The sequence below is a fragment of the Schistocerca nitens genome, chromosome 1 (assembly GCF_023898315.1).
Source record: "Schistocerca nitens isolate TAMUIC-IGC-003100 chromosome 1, iqSchNite1.1, whole genome shotgun sequence".
In the NCBI taxonomy this organism is placed as follows: domain Eukaryota; kingdom Metazoa; phylum Arthropoda; class Insecta; order Orthoptera; family Acrididae; genus Schistocerca; species Schistocerca nitens.
In genome coordinates this window covers 436,549,089-436,573,150 of record NC_064614.1, presented here as the reverse complement: position 1 = coordinate 436,573,150, position 24,062 = coordinate 436,549,089, and the positions used below count along the sequence as shown (strand labels likewise).

Here is a 24,062-nt window from a genome sequence, read left to right as displayed (position 1 = left end):
CCTCTCCCAGATACCCGCCACGCCGGGGAAGAACGACGCTCACACCACAGTGGTGAGCAACTAATGCACCTAGCGGCATCACAAGTTAGCTCTCTGCCTCTGTCCCACTCTGCATGCTCCAACCTTGCTCCCAACTGTAAACTGGCAACGGTTTGGTACGCTCCACATAATACGGACGTGCCGGCCGTTCTGTCTCTTTGCGTTAAATTGCCATGTCATCACTGTCGCTTGTTTCAGCTGCCGAGAATTCTTCCGGGATGTATGGCCGTGGTCCATGGAACTCTTCTATCCCTGACGTTTCGTCCAAAGCTACGTTGGACATCTTCGGAGGTGCTCCTGGCTGTGCTGAGTCTTGCCGACTGACGACGAGTCGGACGTCGTGGAACGGCCTAAATATCGGGGAAAGTGGGCGTGGTCTGGATTCCACTTGATAGCAGAGATAAACCTTGTCGGTATTTAGGCCGTCCCTCGACGTCCGACTCGTCAGTCGGCAAGACTCAACACAACCAGGAGCACCTCCGAAGATATCCAACGTAGCTTTGGACGAAACGTCAGGGATAGAAGAGTTCCATGGACCATGGCCATACAACCCGGAAGAATTCTCGGCAGCTGAAACATCCGGTCGTGCAAGCCTTCATTGTCGGTTGTTTATCTAATATTTGTATTATTTCCTTTATGTCACTCATCATTATCACTAATGTGAAAAGAACACCGTAAGTGCGCTGAACATGAAAATCTATATTACCAATCGAATAAAAGCCCGCCCGGTTACTCGTGCGGTCTAACGCACCGCTCTCCGGGCGGGATGAAGTTCCGATCCCCGGCACGAATCCACCCGGCGGATTAGTGTCGAGGTCCGGTGTGCCGGCCACCCTGCAGGTGGTTTTTAGGCGGTTATCCATCTGCCTCGACGAATGCGGGCTGGTTCCCCTTATTCCGCCTCAGTTACACTATGTCGGCGATTGCTGCACAAACACTGTCTCCACGTACGCGTACACCATTATTACTCTACCACGCAAACATTGGGGTTACACTCGTCTGGAATGAGACATTCGCAGGGGTGTCCACTGGGAGCCGAACATTGGGTTCGTTGTGGGGCGGCGGTGGGGTGAGTGGACTGCTGTAGAATTTTGTGGAGCTGTGTACCGCTGAGGGCTACTGTGGGGACGAAGCCTCTCCGTCGTTTCTAGGTCCCCAGTTTAATACATACATACAATCGACTAAAGCAGTTCATCAGTCGCGGGTCCAGTTCAGTTTACCCAACTAACGGCTTCCAGGGGCAACAACAATTCGATTTTCAATATTTCATGTAAATTACTGACCGAACTTAAAAATTTAAAATGCTGTCACAATCAACTCTTTAAGAGATGTAATGTTATTATCTTAAAAGTTTAACAAAATAAGTCAAGTATTACGGTTAGAAACTGTATATATGTCTTGCGGCAGCATGACTCAGGCGCACAAATTACTCCGACTGTATTCATCTAGATTTAATGAGAGCACTTAGCGACTTCCATGAAACTTTAAACACAATTTCTAACCTCTTCTAAACTTTTCCGCACTTACTGTTAAATATTTAACTCACTCGTAAGGTAGTCAGACGTTTGAAGGCTCCTTCAGAACTGGGGTCCTACTGGGTAATACTAAATGTCCAACGCGCAACCCGAAACGCACTTGACAGAGAGAATGGGCAGAATTACGGTATTGGTTCCCTCTTCACGTGGTACAATCCCTTTTGCTACATCGCAGCTCTCTACTAGCTGCCTTCTTACGTGCTCACTACTTCCAGAATCAGACGTGACGAGATTGTCACCGCTTATCCTTTCGTTGACATAAACTGCATACCTATATTTATCAACGCTACTACGATGAGGATATATTTTAGATTTCCAAATTAGCTTTAGATGGCAAAAATACATTATGCAAGCCACAACAGATACGTATTTATTTTCCTCATTGTCATGGGTTTTACTGATTCGTTAACATGTGAGACATTAGAGCGACAATCACTGACGTTGATACCTGGGATCCGTTACAAACTACTTATCTAGACCTGTTTCGTTTAGTATGACATGTCTGTACTGTTCGCCTTTCTCCCAGTTTCCGATTTCACCTGCAGTATTGTTTGTGGGTCGTCAAATCTGACGTCCAACAGCGCTGCAAGTCATACTGCAGGCGGTCATGTTGCCACACATCGACAATGGTTTCACTCTTTTTTTTTTTTCGTTCAATGTCAAATGCATCCATAGCGAAATAAACACTAACAGAGAACTCGTCACACGCAATTTAACGCAAAAGTGATAAAAGTTTCGCTTCTGTTGCTGATTTCAATGCGTAAAGAAGCAGAATTACGCATTTGTAGTATTTATAATCCAGAACTAGTTCACGATAAACTATTTAATTCGTCACATCACTTAAAAAATGTAAGAGCTAACACAAATAAAGCGTCTAAAACGACGAAAATCTGTAGTCATATAGATTGAGCCCTGCAAACTAAGACTAATTTTTATGCAAGGCAGTAACCAGTCACCCACAGAATGTAGCAGGTAAGTTTCTGATATTTGTGTGAGTTTGCGAGAGGTGGAATTCTGCCGGTAAATCAGCTCCTTACACTGAAATCTGTTGAATTTTGACTAACGTAAATTGAAGTGCTTACGATGCATAAAAATGGTTCAAATGGCTCTGAGCACTATGGGACTCAACTGCTGTGGTTATCAGTCCCCTAGAACTTAGAACTACTTAAACCTAACTAACCTAAGGACATCACACACATCCATGCCCGAGGCAGGATTCGAACCTGCGACCGTAGCAGTCGCACGGTTCCGGACTGCGCGCCTAGAACCGCGAGACCACCGCGGCCGGCTACGATGCATATTTATCTATGACTACATAATACCTGCTGGCTGATAATGGGGTTTGCAGTTTCACTGGTTGGATAAAAGTGGAGACTGACGATGCTGTTACTACGTATTGAAACCACCGACTTAAATTATCATGTATAATAATACAAAAATTTAATGACATCGACAAAATGATGCAGGAAGTCGAACTTTGGATTTATGTTTTCGCCATGATACTTCCGCGTGTCTACATTTGTCAATACGTGTTGTGCTTGGAAGTAGATATCACCTCACCTCGTTGCCATGAATGTTTTACGAGATTATAATATGCATATACAGTCTAAGTGAGTTTATGTACAAGGACAGTTTGTGTTCCGTATGTCACTACATTAAAAAAAAAATTTTACATGCGATTTACCACTAATGTAGTATGATCAGGGTATACTGGGCGGTTCAAAAATAAAGAACAGATTTCAGCTGTTCATTACAGACAAACTATAAAAGATAGAAACATATTGCGCGTATCACTGGATCGAGAAAGGTTCAAAGTTTTGACACAGCTGCGCTGGTGTTTATTTGTGAGCTGCAATTTTCCCGAAGTCACTCCATTGTTCAAGTGCAACATGCTTTCCGCCGTCGATTCAGCAAGCAGCGGCCTCTGCTCAAGCAGATTTATCAATGGCATAAACATTTCTTGGAAGTTGGCTGCATATGCAAAGGGCAGAGCACTGGTCGGCCTAGACCATGTCGAGGGTATCCGAGATGCGTTCACACGCAGCCCTCGGAAGTCCACAAGACGGGCAGGCCGGGAACTTAAATTTCCTCAAGCAACGGTGTGGCGTGTTCTGAAACGACGCTTGCATATACAGCCTTACAAGTTGCAGTTACTGCAGCAATTGCTTCCCGGCGACCACAATAGAAGAAACGAATTTTGCGTTGCAGTTCTCCACGATGTGGCACAGCACTCTTCTTCCGAACGGGTCATCTATTCGGACGAATCGACGTGTCATCCACCGAGTAAAGAACACCACCATAATGTAGGAATTTGGGGTCGCTAAATCCTGGCGTCGCTGTGAACATGAAAGAGACTCTCCGAAACTGAACCTGTTTCGTGCCGTTCCTGTCCACAAAATTTATGTTCCTTTTCTTTTTTGCGGAGGACTCTGTGACAGCAAACTCAGCCTGCTGCAAAATTGGTTGTTCCCTCAACGTTATGAAGATTCCAATGATTTCATTTTTATGCATGACGGCGTCCCGACTCACTTTCACCTAAGGTGCGGCCTTATCTCAACAACCCGATCCCACAAGATTGGACTGGAGGTGGGTGGACAAGATATTGTTCGTTGCTTTCGGCCTCCCGGGTCACTGGGCATCACACCTTGCGATTTTTTTTATGGAGCTATATAAAAGACCGAGTCTTTGTCGCACCTATGGCAGCTACTCTTCAAGGAGCAGTGAAATCGAATTGTTGAAGCTGTCGATTCAATAAACAAGACCTGTTGGTTAGTATGTGGAATGAAATGGACTACCGTGTCGATGTTTCTCGAGCAATGTTGAGTGTATGGTATAATAGTGTCTGTACGAAAATAAAACTTTGAACCTTCTTCTGACCAGTGACATGTGCAACGTGTTTCTATATTTCATAGGTTGTCTGTAATAAACAACTGAAATCTGTTCTTTCTTTTTAAATCACCCTGTATATCCTGAAGGTCCAAACCATTTCGGGACCCAAAAAAATAAAGAAAACTTAAGATGGTGGTTTTAACGCTTCAGGCGATCGACACAGTCCCCCTCCCCTCCCCCTCCCACTTGAGTACAGCCCACACAACGTTCATACAATCATATGAAAATGTCAGGACAGTCCTCCTTTGGGGTGTTGTTGAACTCGCGCGTCACATTCGCACCTTCTTCGGGGCGTTGGTGAACCATCAGAAACCCATTCTGTAGTTTGTCATTTATGGTAGCTTCATACTGATATAGCCGGCCGTTGTGGCCGAGCGGTTCAGTCCGGAACTGCGCTGCAGCTACGGTCGCAGGTTCGAATCCTGCCTCGGGTATAGCTGTGTGTAATGTCCTTAGGTTAGTTAGGTTTAACTAGTTCTAAGTTCTAGGGGACTGATGGCCTCAGAAATTAAGTCCCATTGTGCTCAGAGCCATGTGAACCATCTTCATACTGGTAACACAAAGTCCCGTCTTCCGCGGTTATTTTTTCTACAGAAGGACTGTCCGGGCTTTTCATTGCAATCAAGTCGCGACAGGCGACCAAGCGTGTTTCTTTTTCCGGGAGTGAAGGTGCGGGATGAACTTTGCACACACCTTTCTCTTCTTCAAAACAATCTGGAAAATTTCTTGAACACCTGATTTCGAGACGTTCAGTTCGTTGCTCCATTGCGAATGCTGACACAATGCCGCTGCCTGGCACACCACAGTCACACGTCCACTACTTAAAACAACCTGCTCACAACAGACTCGTCGAACGCACATCCGTTGTTTACATTTGTTAGTTGGAAGCTGCCATCACAGTTACTGCGCTGACGTCTTTTTACGCGAGAAATTAAATCAATCTCGGTACTTTCCGGACCAACAGTGTGCACCTACTCTCAACAAGCCTCCTCCGAAAAGAACACATGACATTACACGGACGAATACGAGGTAATGTAACCTCGCACTCAAGTAAGGTTGGAATTAAGGGGCTCCGGAACGCCCTATACTTGCAATGTTAAGATAACGCTTATAAATTACATCTTTCCTCAAAAAGTATTTGAGGTAGGAAGTTGAACTTTTTACAGATTATTTATTGGAATATGGGCTACAACTTAACACAGGGATTTTACAAAATTTTAGTTCAGTTATTAAAGATGATTTTTTTCAATTGTAATGAAAATTCACAACATTTTTTTGCAATTTTTTATTTATATATTCAAAAATATACAGTTTTTTGGAAAAAGGCTGTGTTAAATTATGCAGAAGGTACTGTGTAACATTTACTGAAAGTTTGAAACAAATATGTTTGGAAGATCCTTAGAAAACATGTAATTAGTATGAGAAAATAAAAGTTTTGGGAATCGAGCGACAAAGATTGGATTAACTTTTTAGTGCATTCCAGGTCCATAGGATGGATTATCTTCATCCTCTGCAAACTCCTCCTCCAGCTTCCTCTTGTTCCTCCTCCTGTTTACTCTTGCTTGTATTTCTAGACTCTTTACAGCCCTGTCTGCAGCCCGAAGGCGTTCCTTGTCTAAAGCAATCATGGCTCGTACCATGTTAGAACCTATCTTCATTCCCATATTTCTAAATACCTTGCACCTTACAATGTTGCCATCATTGAAAGTCGCAACAGCATCATACACACCAAAGTGAAGTGTTTCTATTCCAACAAATACAGTCTTGGGGATTCTCGACCATATAACACTATTTACACTTTCATTGGGGTTTTGAGTTTTTCCGTGAATACACTTTTTCAACAGTTCAGGTGCTGCTAAGTCTCTGAAAATAGGTTTTATACTTTATCTCACATTACTAAAATATACCTGATGAACACGGACGTTAATAATAACACCATTTGACAGCAGTTTAACAGCGCCACAGTGGGTCACGCCCATGTAGAACACATTTCAAAACAAATTTAAAAATAGTTGTAGTCTTCGGAATTGAATAAATTATATATCTATTAAAAGGTAATAGTCTGCAGATTCAGAAAACGCAAAAAAGTAAAAATTGAACTTTTCATGATTTTGAGCCTTTCCGGAGCCCCTTAAGTCCGCCACCGACAAATCACCTCAATGGACTCGGCTAACCGGTCCGACAATTTAGCGAAAACCGAAAGCTAAGATAAAGTTTGAGATTTTTCCAGAGCTTTTGGAGAGCGGTCGTAGCCTAGCATAAATACACAGGTCTGCAGCATTAAAAAGTATTTCGTCTCCGTCGGATGGCACCGCTATGGGTCCGGCAGCACGAGGAGCAGCCAGTGGTGCGGGCACAGACTAGCCACTGTGCTGGCTGGCAGTATCTCTATTGACAAACACTCCAGACTCTTACGGCCTCAACGCGGAGCATGTGCGCGCCTCCACGATAAAGCGGGCAGGGCCCCGACAGCTGCTCGCTTTCAGCGCTTCTTGCCTCGTCCCTCAGCCACGAGGCTGCTCAGCCCTCGGTTCTGTCGCCCGAGCAGCAAATCTACATGCCCCATGCCCCACACTACACATCCTAAGAACCTCCACTACATGACCTCTAAAGAAGAGTCAGCAAGTACGAAGAAAAGTGCATAGCGGTATTATTTCCGCTGACGGTACGTTCGATGTCTACAAAGATGTCGGTCACCTTACGAAGAAGCAACTAGCGTCGCACGTGCAGCTTAAATTTGTTCTTTGCCGTAAACTAACGCCCAACACATACACAGTGATACGTTTGTTCTGCGCTGCCAACAAGTCTGTACACAAAGATGACGCCAGAGCACGCTTTTAGTGAACCACCTCACAATGCAATGTTTATACTTCGAGTCAGTTCCAGAGACACGAAACCGCGAAAATGCTGTTCCTTCTTCGAGAAAGGTGTTACTGTTCGAAAGGTTACAAAAATATTATAAAATCACGCCTAGGAAAATGCGGTAACATTTATTTTTCAATAATTACGTATTAATTTTGTCGCAAAAAATAATCTGCGTTCATAGCCAAAGTAACTAACTTGAGCTAGTGCTCTATCTGTGAGTAGCTGATTCGAACCGCGACGCTGAAGGAAATTATCGTTATTCTAACTTGGAGGAGGAGAGAGCTTGTGATGAACATAACCTAATCCGGATTATATCAGAGACCTCCCCGCTTGTCTCACATAGCGAGAGCATCTGACGCCACCGATGGTTTTCCGCCTCTAACAAGAGGAGGCCACAACGTTTGGAACGCGGATTTACTGTAAACTTCGTACACTCGTACTACTCCATGAGGACAAGAAAATGTGTAAGTAGCAGCGCGTACTTCTCAAGCGTTACTGAGAAAATCGCAAGACAATTTCGGTCGTCGAATATATGCCTGTGCGTGGCTATTTTAACGGTGAAGCGGCTGCAGCCGAGTGGTGCCGGGACGGTAGCTCAGCGTGTTCGGTCAGAGCGTTAGCTACCCTTTCTAATAAACTGAGGGAACGGATCAACGAACAGACTGAACGGGTGTCATCGGACGTCCGCCCTGAACAAATTCAACGAACAATATAGAACAATTTTTTTGTTTTAAGTGGTTGGCGTTCAAGCCGCTGGATCGAGTTCCGTTCGTCTTTTTTTTATTTTCAACACAGTCATTTTCTTTACTATTTATTTTACAACTGATGTAATGGGAAAAATACGTGTAATCGGATGAACTTTTATTAAATTTACAATGTTATTTGGCAGTCTACTAATTTTTACTATGACAAATAGTATAATATTCATAACTATCGACTAGTAAACGAAAAAAACGCATAAAGTAATACTGAAAATGTATGCTTGTCCGTGTCTTCAGAACTGTTCGTATTTAATCGAAAGAGAACGAGGAATTGCTTCTCGGAAGACGCTATTAAAATACACTCGATACTGCATAACCAATTATCACCGCCGATTTTTAAGGAAATACTGCGTTATGCATATATCCAAATTATCGCCTGAAAGAGAGGTTTTTGAAAATGTTAACTACGGTTGTTTTTCCACGGAAAACGTCAAAAGACCTTGCGTATGCGGAAACAGCATTTATTCAATGCAGCTGGTGCCGTTTAACTTGATGTTCATGTTTTTACGGAAGCTACCATCCTGCAACTTGTACTCGTAATGTCGAAAGCGACGATTAATTGTATATCTTTCGAAAGCCGTCTGTGCCGGTGAAAACTTCGAGGTAACAAGTCGTTTCGGGCTCCTTCCAGGTATAAGGGATTTCTCAAATCACTGACAAGCATACATTTTCAGTATGACTTTACGCGTTTGGTCGTTTACCAGTCGACAGTTATGAATATTATATTATTTGTGATAATAAAAATTAGTAGACTGCCAAATAACATTGTAAATTTAATAAAAGTTCATCCGATTACACGTACAGGGTGTTTCAAAAATGACCGGTATATTTGAAACGGCAATAAAAACTAAACGAGCAGCGATAGAAATACACCGTTTGTTGCAATATGCTTGGGACAACAGTACATTTTCAGGCAGACAAACTTTCGAAATTACAGTAGTTACAATTTTCAACAACAGATGGCGCTGCGGTCTGGGAAACTCTATAGTACGATATTTTCCACATATCCACCATGCGTAGCAATAATATGGCGTAGTCTCTGAATGAAATTACCCGAAACCTTTGACAACGTGTCTGGCGGAATGGCTTCACATGCAGATGAGACGTACTGCTTCAGCTGTTCAATTGTTTCTGGATTCTGGCGGTACACCTGGTCTTTCAAGTGTCCCCACAGAAAGAAGTCACAGGGGTTCATGTCTGGCGAATAGGGAGGCCAATCCACGCCGCCTCCTGTATGTTTCGGATAGCCCAAAGCAATCACACGATCATCGAAATATTCATTCAGGAAATTAAAGACGTCGGCCGTGCGATGTGGCCGGGCACCATCTTGCATAAACCACGAGGTGTTCGCAGTGTCGTCTAAGGCAGTTTGTACCGCCACAAATTCACGAAGAATGTCCAGATAGCGTGATGCAGTAATCGTTTCGGATCTGAAAAATGGGCCAATGATTCCTTTGGAAGAAATGGCGGCCCAGACCAGTACTTTTTGAGAATGCAGGGACGATGGGACTGCAACATGGGGCTTTTCGGTTCCCCATATGCGCCAGTTCTGTTTATTGACGAAGCCGTCCAGGTAAAAATAAGCTTCGTCAGTAAACCAAATGCTGCCCACATGCATATCGCCGTCATCAATCCTGTGCACTATATCGTTAGCGAATGTCTCTCGTGCAGCAATGGTAGCGGCGCTGAGGGGTTGCCGCGTTTGAATTTTGTATGGATAGAGGTGTCAACTCTGGCGCATGAGACGATACGTGGACGTTGGCGTCATTTGGACCGCAGCTGCAACACGGCGAACGGAAACCCGAGGCCGCTGTTGGATCACCTGCTGCACTAGCTGCGCGTTGCCCTCTGTGGTTGCCGTACGCGGTCGCCCTACCTTTCCAGCACGTTCATCCGTCACGTTCCCAGTCCGTTGAAATTTTTCAAACAGATCCTTTATTGTATCACTTTTCGGTCCTTTGGTTACATTAAACCTCCGTTGAAAACTTCGTCTTGTTGCAACAACACTGTGTTCTAGGCGGTGGAATTCCAACACCAGAAAAATCCTCTGTTCTAAGGAATAAACCATGTTGTCTGCAGCACACTTGCACGTTGTGAACAGCACACGCTTACAGCAGAAAGACGACGTACAGAATGGCGCACCCACAGACTGCGTTGTCTTCTATATCTTTCACATCACTTGCTGCGCCATCTGTTGTTGAAAATTGTAACTACTGTAATTTCGAAAGTTTGTCCGCCTGAAAATGTACTGTTGTTCCAAGCATATTGCAACAAACGGTGTATTTCTATCGCTGCTCGTTTAGTTTTTATTGCCGTTTCAAATATACCGGTCATTTTTGAAACACCCTGTATTTTCCCCATTATATCAATTGTAATATAAATAGTAAAAAAATGACTGTGTTGAAAATAAAAATAAAAACAGACGAACGGGATCCGATCCAGTGATTACGGGGATTGAACGCTAACCACTCGGCTGCCGCCGCTTCATGGTAAAAATGGCCACGCACAGATATATATCTGACGACCGAAATTATCTTGCGATTTTCTCAATAACGCTTGAGAAGTACGCGCTACTGTTTACACATTTTGTTGTCCTCATGGAGCACTACGGGTGTACGAAGTTTGCAGTAAATCCGGGTTCCAAACGTCGTGGCCTCCCCTTGTAAGATGAGGACGCCGAGCTCCGCGACGCGTGTGCCGTTGTTGGAGAGTTATGGTTTATGTACCGGCATCCTGTTTCCCCTCCTCTCTCCTTCACTGGCAACAGAAACTAACCACTAAAACCTAAGCGCACTCATTAACTTCATCTACGCTGAACTGCTACACTTCACACAGCATTCACACACATCGTGGAAGATGGAAGAAACACGTGCAATTAGGCGGTCTCACAATCCTATGTCTCGTAGTCACCGATAGCAAAGAATGAATTTTACTGACGGTAAATCGTCTGAGGAGTACTAGAGTGATATCAAGTGTAAATTGTGCAATAAATTCGATGTTCAAAGCATTCTTCAACAATTGTGCTACTAACATTATGAGTTCTGTTGAAAATTCCCTGATTCAGAGGAATACGCCTGGATGGAGCGCTTGCTGTTGACGTTCTACTGACGCGAAATTTAACCGACAGGAAGATGATGCTATGATATGCAAATGATTAGCTTTTCAGAGCATTCACACAAGGTTGGCGCCGGTGGCGACACCTACAACGTGCTGACATGAGGAAAGTTTCCAACCGATTTCTCATACACAAACACCAGTTGACCGGCGTTGCCTGGTGAAACGTTGTTGTGATGCCTCGTGTAAGGAGGAGAAATGCGTACCATCACGTTTACGACTTTGATAAAGGTCGGATTGTAGCCTATCGCGATTGCGGTTTATCGTATCGCGACATTGCTGCTCGCATTGGCCGAGATCCAATGACTGGTAGCAGAATATGGAATCGGTGGGTTCAGGAGGGTAATACGGAACGCCGTGCTGGGTCCCAACGGCCTCGTATCACTAGCAGTCGAGATGACAGGTATCTTATCCGCATCGCTGTAACGGATCGTGCAGCCACGTCTCGATCCCTGGGGGCGTTTGCAAGAACAACCATCTGCACGAAGAGTCCGACGACGTTTGCAGCAGCATGGACTATCAGCTCGGAGACCATGGCTGCGGTTACCCTTGACGCTGCATCACAGACAGGAGTGCCTGCGGTGGTGTACTCAACGACGAACCTGGGTGCACGAATGGCAAAACGTCATTTTTTCGGATGAATACAGGTTCTGTTTACAGCATCATAATGGTCGCATCCGTGTTTGGCGACATCGCGGTGAGCGCACATTGGAAGCGTCTATTCGTCATCGCCATATTGGCGTACCACCCAGCGTGATGGTATGGGGTGCCATTGGTTACACGTCTCGGTCACCTCTTGTTCGCACTGACGGCACTTTGAACAGTGGACGTTACATTTCAGATGTGTTACGACCCATGGTTCTACCCTTCATTCGATCCCTGCGAAACCCTACATTTCAGCAGGATAATGCACGACCGCATGTTGCAGGTCCTGTACGGGCCTTTCTGGATACAGAAAATGTTCGACTGCTGCCCTGGCCAGCACATTCTCCAGATCTCTCACCAATTGAAAACGTCTGGTCAATGGTGGCCGAGTAACTGGCTCGTCACAATACGCCAGTCACTACTCTTGGTGAAATGTGGTATCGTGTTGAAGATGCATGGGCAGCTGTACCTGTACACGCCCAGGCGTATCAAGGCCGTTATTACGCCCAGAGGTGGTTGTTCTGGGTACTGATTTCTCAGGATCTATGCACCGAAATTGTGTGAATTGTAATCACATGTCAGTTCTAGTATATTTGTCCAATTAATACCCGTTTATCATCTGCATTTCTTCTTGGTGTAGCAATTTTAATGGCCAGTAGGGTATTACAACGTATATGGACGATAAGTAAGGAATTGTATTATAAGGAGCGACAATAAAGAAAGGGAAGAGTAACGCGCTGAGGATCAAGGGCCACCGGCCGCGCAGGTGAATCGCGCCGCAAGAAAGAATAGTAAAAACGGAAGCGCAAACAGAGCCGACAAGAAGAGTTCAGAGTGAAATTAGCTGATTGCAGGTACAACAGCAACGAGTTCATGCGTTACTGACAACAAAGGGCGCAATGTAAGGAAGAACTGTGGAGGTACCTGCAAGCTTAATCATTTCTGTAAACGTAAGGAAGAATGTAGCTTCGTTATGGCATGGTAATTTGTCACACGCCATCGCGTATTCGGTCTAGCCAACGTGGAAATTTCCATCACGAGCAGGAGTTATTTACAGGGGCGGGAGGACACCTGAGGCAGGCAGCGACGCGCCGGCCGACGTGAGGCGAGGGCGTGGCAGCGCCGGCTTTTGTTTGCGTGTGCTTTTTGCCGCCGCGTCATAATGAGTGTAGCGCGGCGCGGCGCGGCAAGCCTCAAAGCGTCCACTGTGCTGTGCGCCACGCAACAGGTCCGCGGGCCCCTGCTCTCCTCGCGCCGTACCCTCGTCCTGTGGCACATTCTTTAGCAAAATTGCTAAAAATTGTTTCGTTAAGCGTTCCCCGTTTCAAAATAAGATCGTCTTTCTTCTGGAAAAATTCAAAATCACACTGTGTCACAAAAATGTACGTTATCGTCTCCAGCGGAAAAAGTAAGAACGTCAAAACTGTATGCTGTGTCCTTGCTCCATCTTCCTCTCACTGCTGCCTTTGAGGCGACAATTGTAAAACGTGGAAATCGACTGACAGCCTATTTCTGTCAAAGTAGCTCAGGCAGAAATTTTCAAACGGTTCTTTCAAAGAGCTACATTACATGTTGCTCACTACCTTGTTGGGCATTGGGGGGGGGGGGGTTGTTTGGGGAAGGAGACCAGACAGCGAGGTCATCGGTCTCTTCGGATTAGGGAAGGAAGTCGGCCGTGCCCTTTCAGAGGAACCATCCCGGCATTTGCCTGGAGTGATTTCGGGGAAATCACGGAAAACCTAAATCAGGATGGCCGGACGCGGGATTGAACCGTCGCCTCCCGAATGCGAGTCCAGTGTCTAACCTCTGCGCCACCTCGCTCGGTCGCTCACTACCTTCCTGACGATTTCAAAATTTTACGCAAGTTTCTACAGGGGTTGTTGTTGTTGTTGTGGGCCAGCCGCGGTGGTCAAGCGGTTCTAGGAGCTCAGTCCGGAACCGCGGGACTGCTACGATCGCAGGTTCGAATCCTGCCTCAGGCATGGATGTGTGTGATGTCCTTAGGTTAGTCAGGTTTAAGTAGTTCTAAGTTCTAGGGGACTGATGACCACAGATGTTAAGTCCCATAGTGCTCAGAGCCATTTGAACCATTTGTTGTTGTGGTCTTCAGTCCAGAGACTGGTTTGATGCAGCTCTCCATGCTACTCTATCCTGTGCAAGCTTCTTCATCTCCCAGTACCTACTGCAACCTACATCCTTCTGAATCTATTTAGTGTATTCATCTCTTGGTCCCCCTCTGAGATTTTTACCCTCCACACTACCCTCCAGTACCAAATTGGTGATCCCCTGATGCCTCAGAATATGCCATACCAACCGATCCCTTCTTCTACTCAAGTTGTGCCACAAATTTCTCTTCTCTCCAATTCTATTCAATATCTCCTCATTAGTTATGTGATCTACCCATCTAATCTTCATCATTCTTCTGTAGCACCACATTTCGAAAGATTAGCACCACATTTCAAAAGCTTTCTACAGTGGAAAGTTTATAAGCACTGCACTGCCTTGCTCTTCGTGCGGCGTCAATCCTAATGTGGTACGAACGCTTTCTGGAAAGTTAATCCGTAAATCATGTAGCAAAAGGCCGTGCTGGGTATCGAGGGTAAATCGAGATATAGCTGCCGAAGTGTGCGAAAGTTTGCACATATCATTGGGGAAAGCCGGTAAACAAATGCAGTTACCAACATCAATAAATATGAAGATTCTAAAGATTAAGGATGCGACTCCAGTCGATCCCTGACAAGCTGCAACATGTACACAACCAAGAAAAAAATGCAGAGCGCTACGATATAAACATAAGAACGTCGCCGAGGACAGTAGACACCAATTCTGAAATAAATATCTTCACAGACCATCACCATTACGGCGCAAAATTGTATATCGGTTAACTTTATAACATTTAACGTTGGAATTGTCGAACTACGTGCAGATGCTGAGCACATGCAAAGTATTCCGAGAAAGCCTGCTTGTAAAATTTCAAGAACCGGCTTTAAATGGTGACTCTAGCACTTTACCACCGTATCGCTACCGCGGGAATCGTGAAGACAAGACTAGATTAATTACAGTACGCACGGAGACATCTAGACATTCTTCCCGTGCTCCATACGTGAATGGCACAGGAAAAAGCCCTAGTAACCTACCCTCTGTCATGCACTTGGCAGAGGCCTGCTGGGTAAGGATATAGATGCAGATGTGTAAGGACTATTAAGGCAGGAGAGAAAAGAAAATTCATTACTGAAGACAAACTTCTTTTCCAAGATCGCTAATGGTAATCTTTATTCTGGATAACTAGTTTCGGTAGTCAAAGTTACCATCTTCAGGTCCGAAAAGCATTTATAAGTGTGACTACATAAAAAAACAACTATAATATATAATGTCGGGTGCAACATAACAGAAATTACAGAAAATAGGCATATCTCGACAAACAGGTTATTGCATAGGTCTTAAAACAGCAGAAAAATTACTTGTTTAGTCACACTGGCTAAATGCTTTTCAGATATGAAAATGGAAACTTTGATTACCGAAACCGGTTATAGAGAGTAAAGGTTATTAGCGACCTTGGCAAAGAAGTTTATCGCACTGTAGTATTATCACAGATCGCCCCTTGTTTCTCAAAATGAGTAAAGCAAAATTCATTTATCCCGAAGCTACTCATAAGAGTGGTCTCAACCTTCAAACAATCGCTTAATTCCAACAAAGCTTCAGGAGGTCCAGAGAGCAAACAGAATTCATTACTGAAGATAAACTTCTTTTCCAAGGTCGCTAATAATAACCTTTATTCTGGATAACCGGTTTCGGTAATCAATGTTACCATCTTCAGATCCGAAAAGCATTTATAAGTGTGACTACTAATAGCTGGGATTAGAAGCAGATTAACTTGGTTCAAATGGTTCTGAGCACTATGGGACTTAACATCTGTGGTCATCAGTCCCCTAGAATTTAGAACTACTTAAACCTAACTAACCTAAGGACATCACACACATCCATGCCCGAGGCAGGATTCGAACCTGCGACCGTAGCGCAGATTAACTAACGAGATGTCTGTAATGAGGATGTGAACATAAATCCTACGCTCAAGACAGAGGCAATCAGACGTCCATTGATTTATATACAGTAAAGAAAGTAATTTTCTTTCGCTATCTTCGAGAATCAACCTGTTTTTTAATTACTCTCCTGTCAGCACTGAGAGGAAGAAGGCACCCTCCGATCACAAAACACTACTTTGACAGCACTCAATACGCGTAAGTGTGGTAGCAAAATAAAAGCGTGATTTACGGAGAGTCTGAAATAAAAACAGGTGTTAAACTTTAACTAGTAACTATCCTCTCGGAGATAACGATCCACTGCTTTTTTTCTCCGTGAGTTTGCAGGATCCTGCCAGTACCGGTGGCTACTAGCTCTTGCGTTAATTTAATTTGGCCGAGACGCTAACAGGTGAACGATGGCATTCTGCCTGCAGACGAATGTCGGAATGTATGCTCCATCCGTCACCACAGGCTCGCGTGTTTCTGTCGATAAGCGACGGAGGTTACCATCGGAGCACTGGGCCAATGGCGGGGCTATCGATAGCGCGAGTCGCACGAGGAAACGTCAGTGGCGCGGCAGATAGCGGCGCTGGCGATCAGGCAGTCAGTCGGTACTCACATCCGGGAGGAGAGCCGTTCTTGAGCGTGCACCTGTAGGGGTAGTAGGTGCCGGGCACCACCTTGCCGTACATCGTGCGGTCCATGGCGGCGGCTGGCTCGCAAACGTCAGGGCGGGCGCGCGTGCCTCGTTGTCTAGACAGCAGCGGCCGCGTATTGTCGTCGTTTTGTGTCGGCCGTTTCCCCGGTGTCCTTTATTTCGGGTCCGCGCGCGTCGGCTGCGTCGGCGTCGCAGTGCGCGTGCGCGTGGCTCCGGGCACAGACTGAGGGCCGCTCTGTTGCCGGCACGGGCGTGAGCAGCTGGGCGGCGCGCGGGGGCGGCGGGGTGGGGGCGGGGGCGCGGCCAGCACGCGACACGGCGCCTCGCCTCGCGTCACGTCACAGCGCAGGGCACGCCAGGCTGCTAGGCGTCGGCGTCGGTGTCGGTGTCGAATGCCGCCGCAGCAACAGGTCCGTGGCCCGCAAGGTCGCGTCGCACAGCTGTTTCTGTACGTGCCGCGAGCACGCCACTGCACTGACAGCCGCGGCGGTAACTCTCTGCTCTGCACAGTGCCTAGCTGGCAACTGGCCGAGCCCTGGAGTGTAAGGCTCCGTGTAGGGAAAGTATGGCCAACTCGCCGGCGGCGACCATATCGGGTCTATCGGGCTTCCGGTCATACATTTACCGCTGCAGAATACCGTGATCCGCATAACTTACGGACGTGCTAGATAAAGTAATGTGACATACCGGTGATTATATTTAAGTGTAGCTACTCACAGAGAAACGAGGAGAATTGAATGTAGTCGAATTAAATCGGGTGATGCTGAGAGAATTAGATAAGGAAAAATGGCTCTGAGCACTATGGGACTAGAACTCAGAACTACTTAAACCTAACTAACCTAAGGACATCACACACATCCATGCCCGAGGCAGGATTCGAACCTGCGACCGTAGCAGTCACGCAGTTCCGGACTGAGCGCCTAGAACCGCACGGCACAGCGGTCGGCTTAGATTAGGAAATGAGTCACTTAAAGTAGTAAAGGAGTTTTGCTATTTGGGGAGCAAAATAACTGATGATGGTCGAAGTAGAGAGGATATAAAATGTAGACTGGCAATGGCAAGGAAAGTGTTTCTGAAGAAGAGAAATTTGTTAACATCGACTATAGATTTAAGTGTAAGGAAGTCGTTTCTAAAAGTATTTGTATGGAGTGTAGCCATGTATGGAAGTGAAACATGGACGATAAATAGTTTGGACAAGAAGAGAATAGAAGCTTTCGAAATGTGGTGCTACAGAAGAATGCTAAAGATTAGATGGGTAGATCACACATCTAATCAGGAGGTATTGAATAGGATTGGGGAGGAGTTTGTGGCACAACTTGACTAGAAGAAGGGATCGGTTGGTAGGACATGTTCTAAGGGATCACCAATTTAGTATTGGAGGGCAGCGTGGAGGGTAAAAATCGTAGAGGGAGACCAAGAGATGAATACACTAAGCAGATTCAGAAGGATGTAGGCTGCAGTACGTACTGGTAGATAAAAAAGCTTGCACAGTATAGAGTAGCACGGACAGCTGCATCAAACCAGTCTCAGGACTGAAGCCCACCACCACAACAACAACAACAACTACTACTCACAGAGCTCCAATGTGGTCTGTAATTACCATATGGTAGCGAAACGTGGTAGCTATTCTCATGCGTTAATGCCGAACCGATTTACGACTATTTTGGCCAAAACGTACAAATCTGGCGGTGTGAATGCAAGAAAGGCGTATGTAATGGACTAGGATTGGGATGTGGGCAGAAAAGATTACACAAGTGAGAAACGCATAACGTTTATTTTATTGTTACCCGCCAATTACGCAATTTGTTCAATGTGAGTACATCCGTTAAACGACGTGATCAACTGTTGTCCGCAGCAGTTCCGGTGGAATCTGAGCAACATCTTCCCGTGTATTGGCCTCCAGATCAGGTAGAGACCGAACGTGTCGCTGATGAAAACGTTTTGCTGATGAACGCGTTCTAACAGATGTCGCCACAGCCAAAAGTCTCATGGATTCAAATCAAGTAATCTTGTAGGCTATGCACCTGGAAAACCTCTGGGGATAACACGTTCGTGGAAGGTTGCATTAAGCGGATATTTCACTGGGCGAGAGACATGAGGTGTTGCCCCATCTTTCATCAAAAGTGGTTTCCACACAGTTGTATTCTTCATAAACAGGAATCACATCCTGTACAGCGAGATGTCGATAACTGGCAGACGTCACGGTAAATCTGACAGGTCCCTCTGGGTGTATTCTCTTGACAGGAGAACCGACCGAGAGTAAAGGTGCTTCTGAATACACACCACAGAGTCACATACGGCAGGTGCAATGGCTGTCCGTGCACAACACGCGGTTTAACAAGACCCCAATTTCGGCACTTCTTTGTATTCACGGCACCCTGTAGTGTAAAATGTGCCTCGTCAATCCACAGAATATTGGCCAGTCACATGTCGTTGAACTTCGATCCGTGCCAGAGGCCGAATAGAAAAGTCAGAACAATGTGCATCACGAGGTTTCAGTTGCTGCACGAACACTAGGACCATCTGGTGCAGCCGGCCTCTGTGGCCGAGCGGTTCTAGGCGCTTCAGTCTGGAACCGCGCGACCGCTACGGTCGCAGGTTAGAATCCTGCATCGGGCATGGATGTGTGTGATGTCCTCAGTTTAGTTAGGTTTACGTAGTTCTAAGTTCTAGGGAACTGATGACCTCCGATGTTAAGTCCCATAGTGCTCAGAGCCATTTTTGAACCTGAGCTCGCGTCTTCGATACCAGCGGGTAAATACACGGGTCTGCAAAACTTAAGGACGAAAGTAACTTTCGCATGATGTCTCACTGCCAAGTAACATTGCTCAATGAAGCCTGGACCGTGCGTAGAATAAACTGCTACAGTATTGTACAAAAGGTAATTGAAAGAAATACACAATGAGACAAACATAAGTAACATTCTTATTCAAAGACACTAATTACACTGACGTTGCCGGCCGAAGTGGCCGTGCGGTTAAAGGCGCTGCAGTCTGGAACCGCAAGACCGCTACGGTAGCAGGTTCGAATCCTGCCTAGGGCATGGATGTTTGTGATGTCCTTAGGTTAGTTAGGTTTAACAAGTTCTAAGTTCTAGGGGACTAATGACCTCAGCAGTTGAGTCCCATAGTGCTCAGAGCCATTTGAACCATTTGAACACTGACGTTACCCCGATTTATGCTGGTCCTCTAAGACCATTTCAGAGCATTCACACAAGGTTGGCGCCGGTGGCGACATCTACAACGTGCTGACATGAGGAAAGTTTCCAACCGATTTCTCATACACAAACAGCAGTTCACCGGCGTTGCCTGGTGAAACGTTGCTGTGATGCCTCGTGTAAGGAGGCTGTGATATGCAAATGATTAGCTTTTCAGAGCATTCACGCTAGGTTGGCGCCGGTGGCGACACCTACAACGTGCTGACATGAGGAAAGTTTCCAACCGATTTCTCATACACAAACAGCAGTTCACCGGCGTTGCCTGGTGAAACGTTGCTGTGATGCCTCGTGTAAGGAGGAGAAATGCGTACCACCACGTTTCCGACTTAGATAAAGGTCGGATTGTAGCCGATCGCGATTGCGGTTTATCGTATCGCGACATTGCTGCTCGCGTTGGTCGAGATCCAATGACTGTTAGCAGACTATGGAATCGGTAGGTTCAGGAGGGTAATGCGAAACGCCGTGCTGGATCCCAACGGCCTCGTATCACTAGCAGTTGAGATGACAGGCGTCTTATCCGCATGGCTGTAACGGATCGTGCAGCCACGTCTCGATCCCTGAGTCAACAGATGGGAACATTTGGAAGACAAGAACCATCTGCACGAACATCTGCACGAACAGTTCGACGTCGTTTGCAGCAGCATGGAACTATCAGCTCGGAGAGCATGGCTGCGGTTACCCTTGACGCTGCATCACAGACAGGAGCGCCTGCGATGGTGCAGTCAACGACGAACCTGGGTTCACGAATGACAGAACGTCATTTTTTCGGATGAATCCAGGTTCTGTTTACAGCATCATGATGGTCGCAACCGTGTTTGGCGACATCGCGGTGAACGCACATTGGGAGCGTGTATTCGTCATCGCCATACTGGCGTATCACCCGGCGTGATGGTATGGGGTACCATTGGTTACACGTCTCGGTCACCTCTTGTTCGCATTGACGGCCGTTTGACCAGTGGACGTTACATTTCAGATGTGTTACGACCCGTGGCTCTACCCTTCATTCGATCCCTGCGAAACCCTACATTTCAGCAGGATAATGCACGACCACATGTTGCAGGTCGTGTACGGGCCTTTCTGGGTACAGAAAATGTTCGACTGCTGCCCTGGCCAGCACATTCTTCAGATCTCTCACCAACTGAAAACGTCTGGTCAATGGTGGCCGAGCAACTGGCTCGTCACAATACGCTATTCACTACTCTTGATGAACTGTGGTATCGTGTTGAAGCTGCATGGGCAGCTGTACCTGTACAAGCCATCCAAGCTCTGTTTGACTCAATGCCCAGGCGTATCAAGGCCGTTATTACGGCCAGAGGTGGTTGTTCTGGGTACTGATTTCTCAGGATCTATGCACCCAAATTGCGTGAAAATGTTAATAGATGTCAGTTCTAGTATAATATATTTGTCCAATGAATACCCGTTTGTCATCTGCATTTCTTCTTGGCGTAGCAATTTTAATGGCCAGTAGTGTAGCATCTCCTCTTAAGTAACATTCATTTTCGTTAAGTTTTACACACATATTGTAACTATCACGTACGTTTGAGATTGTTTACTATAGTATACATGCAGCTATAAAATACCGAGAAATTAAAAAATCGGCTATACTATTCCCACCACATTTGCATTCCTTATGCTTTTCTTGCATTGTTTAAATTATTTGTTGCCTGTAGTGATACACAAAACGCACGTAATGAATGAGAATTTGTTATGTTGGTTCAGTAATATAAAGGTCAAAACTGGCGGAAGGTATCACGTGACTCGATTTCAAGCAATCAGTAATTCGGAACTGTGGCAAGCGGCGGGAAAAGGCAAACCCATACTTCGCCTGTACGGAGTTTAACGACAATGTTTGCTAGTTGCGCCCCCCTCACTGCCCCGCTTTAAACCATTTCACTACATATTTGCAAACGGTATCTGCGCCAACAATTAAAAAATAAGACGCTCCTGCACAGTACCAGTTGCCGCACATCGGCGGTCGCCTCCATGAATGTCGGTCGTTAGTTCTACAGTCCTTGTATCACCACACAGCTTCCGCAAGATGAAAACTTTATTTTGGAAATCTTATGTGGTTGCTGTATTTACATGTTAGGTCTAATTCGATTTTGTTGGCCTACATGAATGATGCACTTCTGTTACCGTGATGAAGTGAGATTATATGTACTTTCGTAATTTATTTGAATCAACAGAGTCGAAGATATGCTTATGGATATCTGTGAACTCACGAGAAGGAAGAAGAAGAACAGGAGGAGGAGGAGGAGGAGGAGATTGCACAAGGACGCAAGTTAAAAAATTTTGCCTACACTACTTAATGTACTCGAAATTTATTCCCATTTACATCATGCCCATTGTGGAAAAAATGCGAAGTGGTAGAAATCTATTGTGCTGCAACATTTTCAGGACATGGAATAGCGAGAAAAAGGTTTCGAATGAGTGAAAACACATTGCTAGTCGTGCGCACAGAATTAGCGAATGTTTTGTTACCAGCCATTCATTGTGTAGAAGAGTTTTTTCCACTAAGGAGATGGGGGGAGAGAGATGGAGGACATTTGAAAAATCAGCCAGGTTTGTAAAATTGAGAGTTGTTGCAAATCATGTCGATTTTCTGTTTTCAGTAAATATATATGAATTTGCATATTTATTTTTAGTTAAAATACGCTTCTCTTCAGTCACGTAAAGGAAATGAGTAACTTCCTGGTCACTGGAATAATACTACTTTTCCTTTATTCCACTAAAGATCGCGTCGCCCACATTAATCAACATTTTGAAAAGCAAGTAGGATCTTGAGTCCTAATTATGACTCAAAAGTCGTGTTGTGTTTACATGGCGTGGATGCCGACAGTGGAAGCTGAAGTCCGGCAACCAAACCTGCATTTTCAGAACTGGAGTGGTTACAGAATCAACTGGAAGAGGTGTTGAGAAATTGGTTTATGGAAAATGGAAGTTAGTAGTTCATTAAACGCAGTGTGTGTACCTGTGTGAGACTGAGGATTGTGGTTCTTGAAGCAATTCTGCTCTCCGAAATACACTATTCGTAAACATCTTCGCACTACAGACATACGTATGTGCGAAAGTGCGTGGGCTTATGTTCAAGAGGAACGGGGAATAGAAGTACAAGTCTTGTGCATCTAAAAGAAAATATCGTTACTGTAAATAAAAAAAGTGCATTTTTGTTTGAATTGGAGGCAACATTTCATAAACAGCGACGCAAGTATAGATAAATCACTAACTGAATTTTCGCACGTTTGAGGCGACAGTGGTTCCGATCCAAAGAATAATTTATGTAAACTCACATTTTTGTAAGGAAAAAGACAGTAAATTTTTTAAAGTCCCAGTGCAGTCTTCCTGTATAATCCTTATAACCGAGACTAGAAACTACATGATTTCTTTCTTTCCCAAAATCGAAATAAACCGTCCATGGGCACTGATGTGACTCTCTGGATGCAACGCTGAAAACCTGCGAAGTGAAAGCCAACAGCCTTCCAAAGGGCTACGTGGAGTATTCGTATTCGCAAAGTGCTTCAAGGATGCAGCTATATCTACGACTGTAACTGTTGTTATTCTGAGAAAATGTGAAGGTCTTCCTCTTCTTGTTTCAAGCAGTCCTGTTCGGCCACAGAAGAAGTTTGTGCCAATATTTCCTTATTCTACCAATGTCTTGTATACCATTCTGTCTATATGACAAAACTCCTTGTGATATTCTTCCTTCTTGCATTCCTTTCAGGTGTGAGAATCTTTTTCTTATTTTCGTTGATTCTTCCATTTTAAAAATATTTAGTTATTTCACATCGCCGTTTATAAATCTACCCAGTTTCGTACAGCCTTTCAGGGGTCTCAGCAACCTCAGTTCTGATCCATGTACGTTATTGAGATAGTCAGTATTCAGAAATCATGTCTGTGAGTATTACAGCAAAGCCGTACAGGAATCGCTTTATAAAATTTCACTCTTGTTTCTTTCCTAGTTTTCCACGAGAAAGTTCTTCGAACTGTACCACATATGATGTGCTACTTGTTCAGTTAGTGATCGATATCAGGCTCAATATCGTAATTATATCATAGCCAAGGTATTAGAAAACCAGGAATGTGCATTCCTTTCCCAAAGTTTTCTGATCGATCTTTGCACAGAGGCTGGCGTAGTTCTGACATAAGTATTGTAAGAATTCTGATCTGAATAAACATTAAGAGCCTCCAAAGCGAGATACATTAAAGCACAATCTCCACGCGATACACTCTGGAATCATTTCTGCTGCTTCATGGATTGAAATTGTTTTGAACTGGATGTTAAACTGAAAACGACGCCGCCCACTTTCGCCAAAGTTC

At 45.1% G+C, this 24,062-nt stretch overlaps 1 protein-coding gene across 2 annotated transcripts in view; it reads right to left on the bottom strand.

The window, feature by feature from the left end:
* The window catches only part of LOC126251359 (leupaxin), a 507,262-nt gene that overhangs the window by 417,718 nt on the left and 65,482 nt on the right, over positions 1-24,062 (bottom strand). Inside the window, exon 1 of one of the 2 annotated variants that reach the window (XM_049951756.1) lies at positions 16,490-16,633. The exons of the other annotated variant lie outside the window; for it this stretch is intronic. Within the exon in view, the coding sequence (XP_049807713.1) occupies positions 16,490-16,574 (85 nt within the window). The 5' untranslated portion in view covers positions 16,575-16,633. Of the gene's footprint in view, positions 1-16,489; positions 16,634-24,062 lie in introns of those variants that run through there. 2 annotated transcript variants of the gene reach the window in all.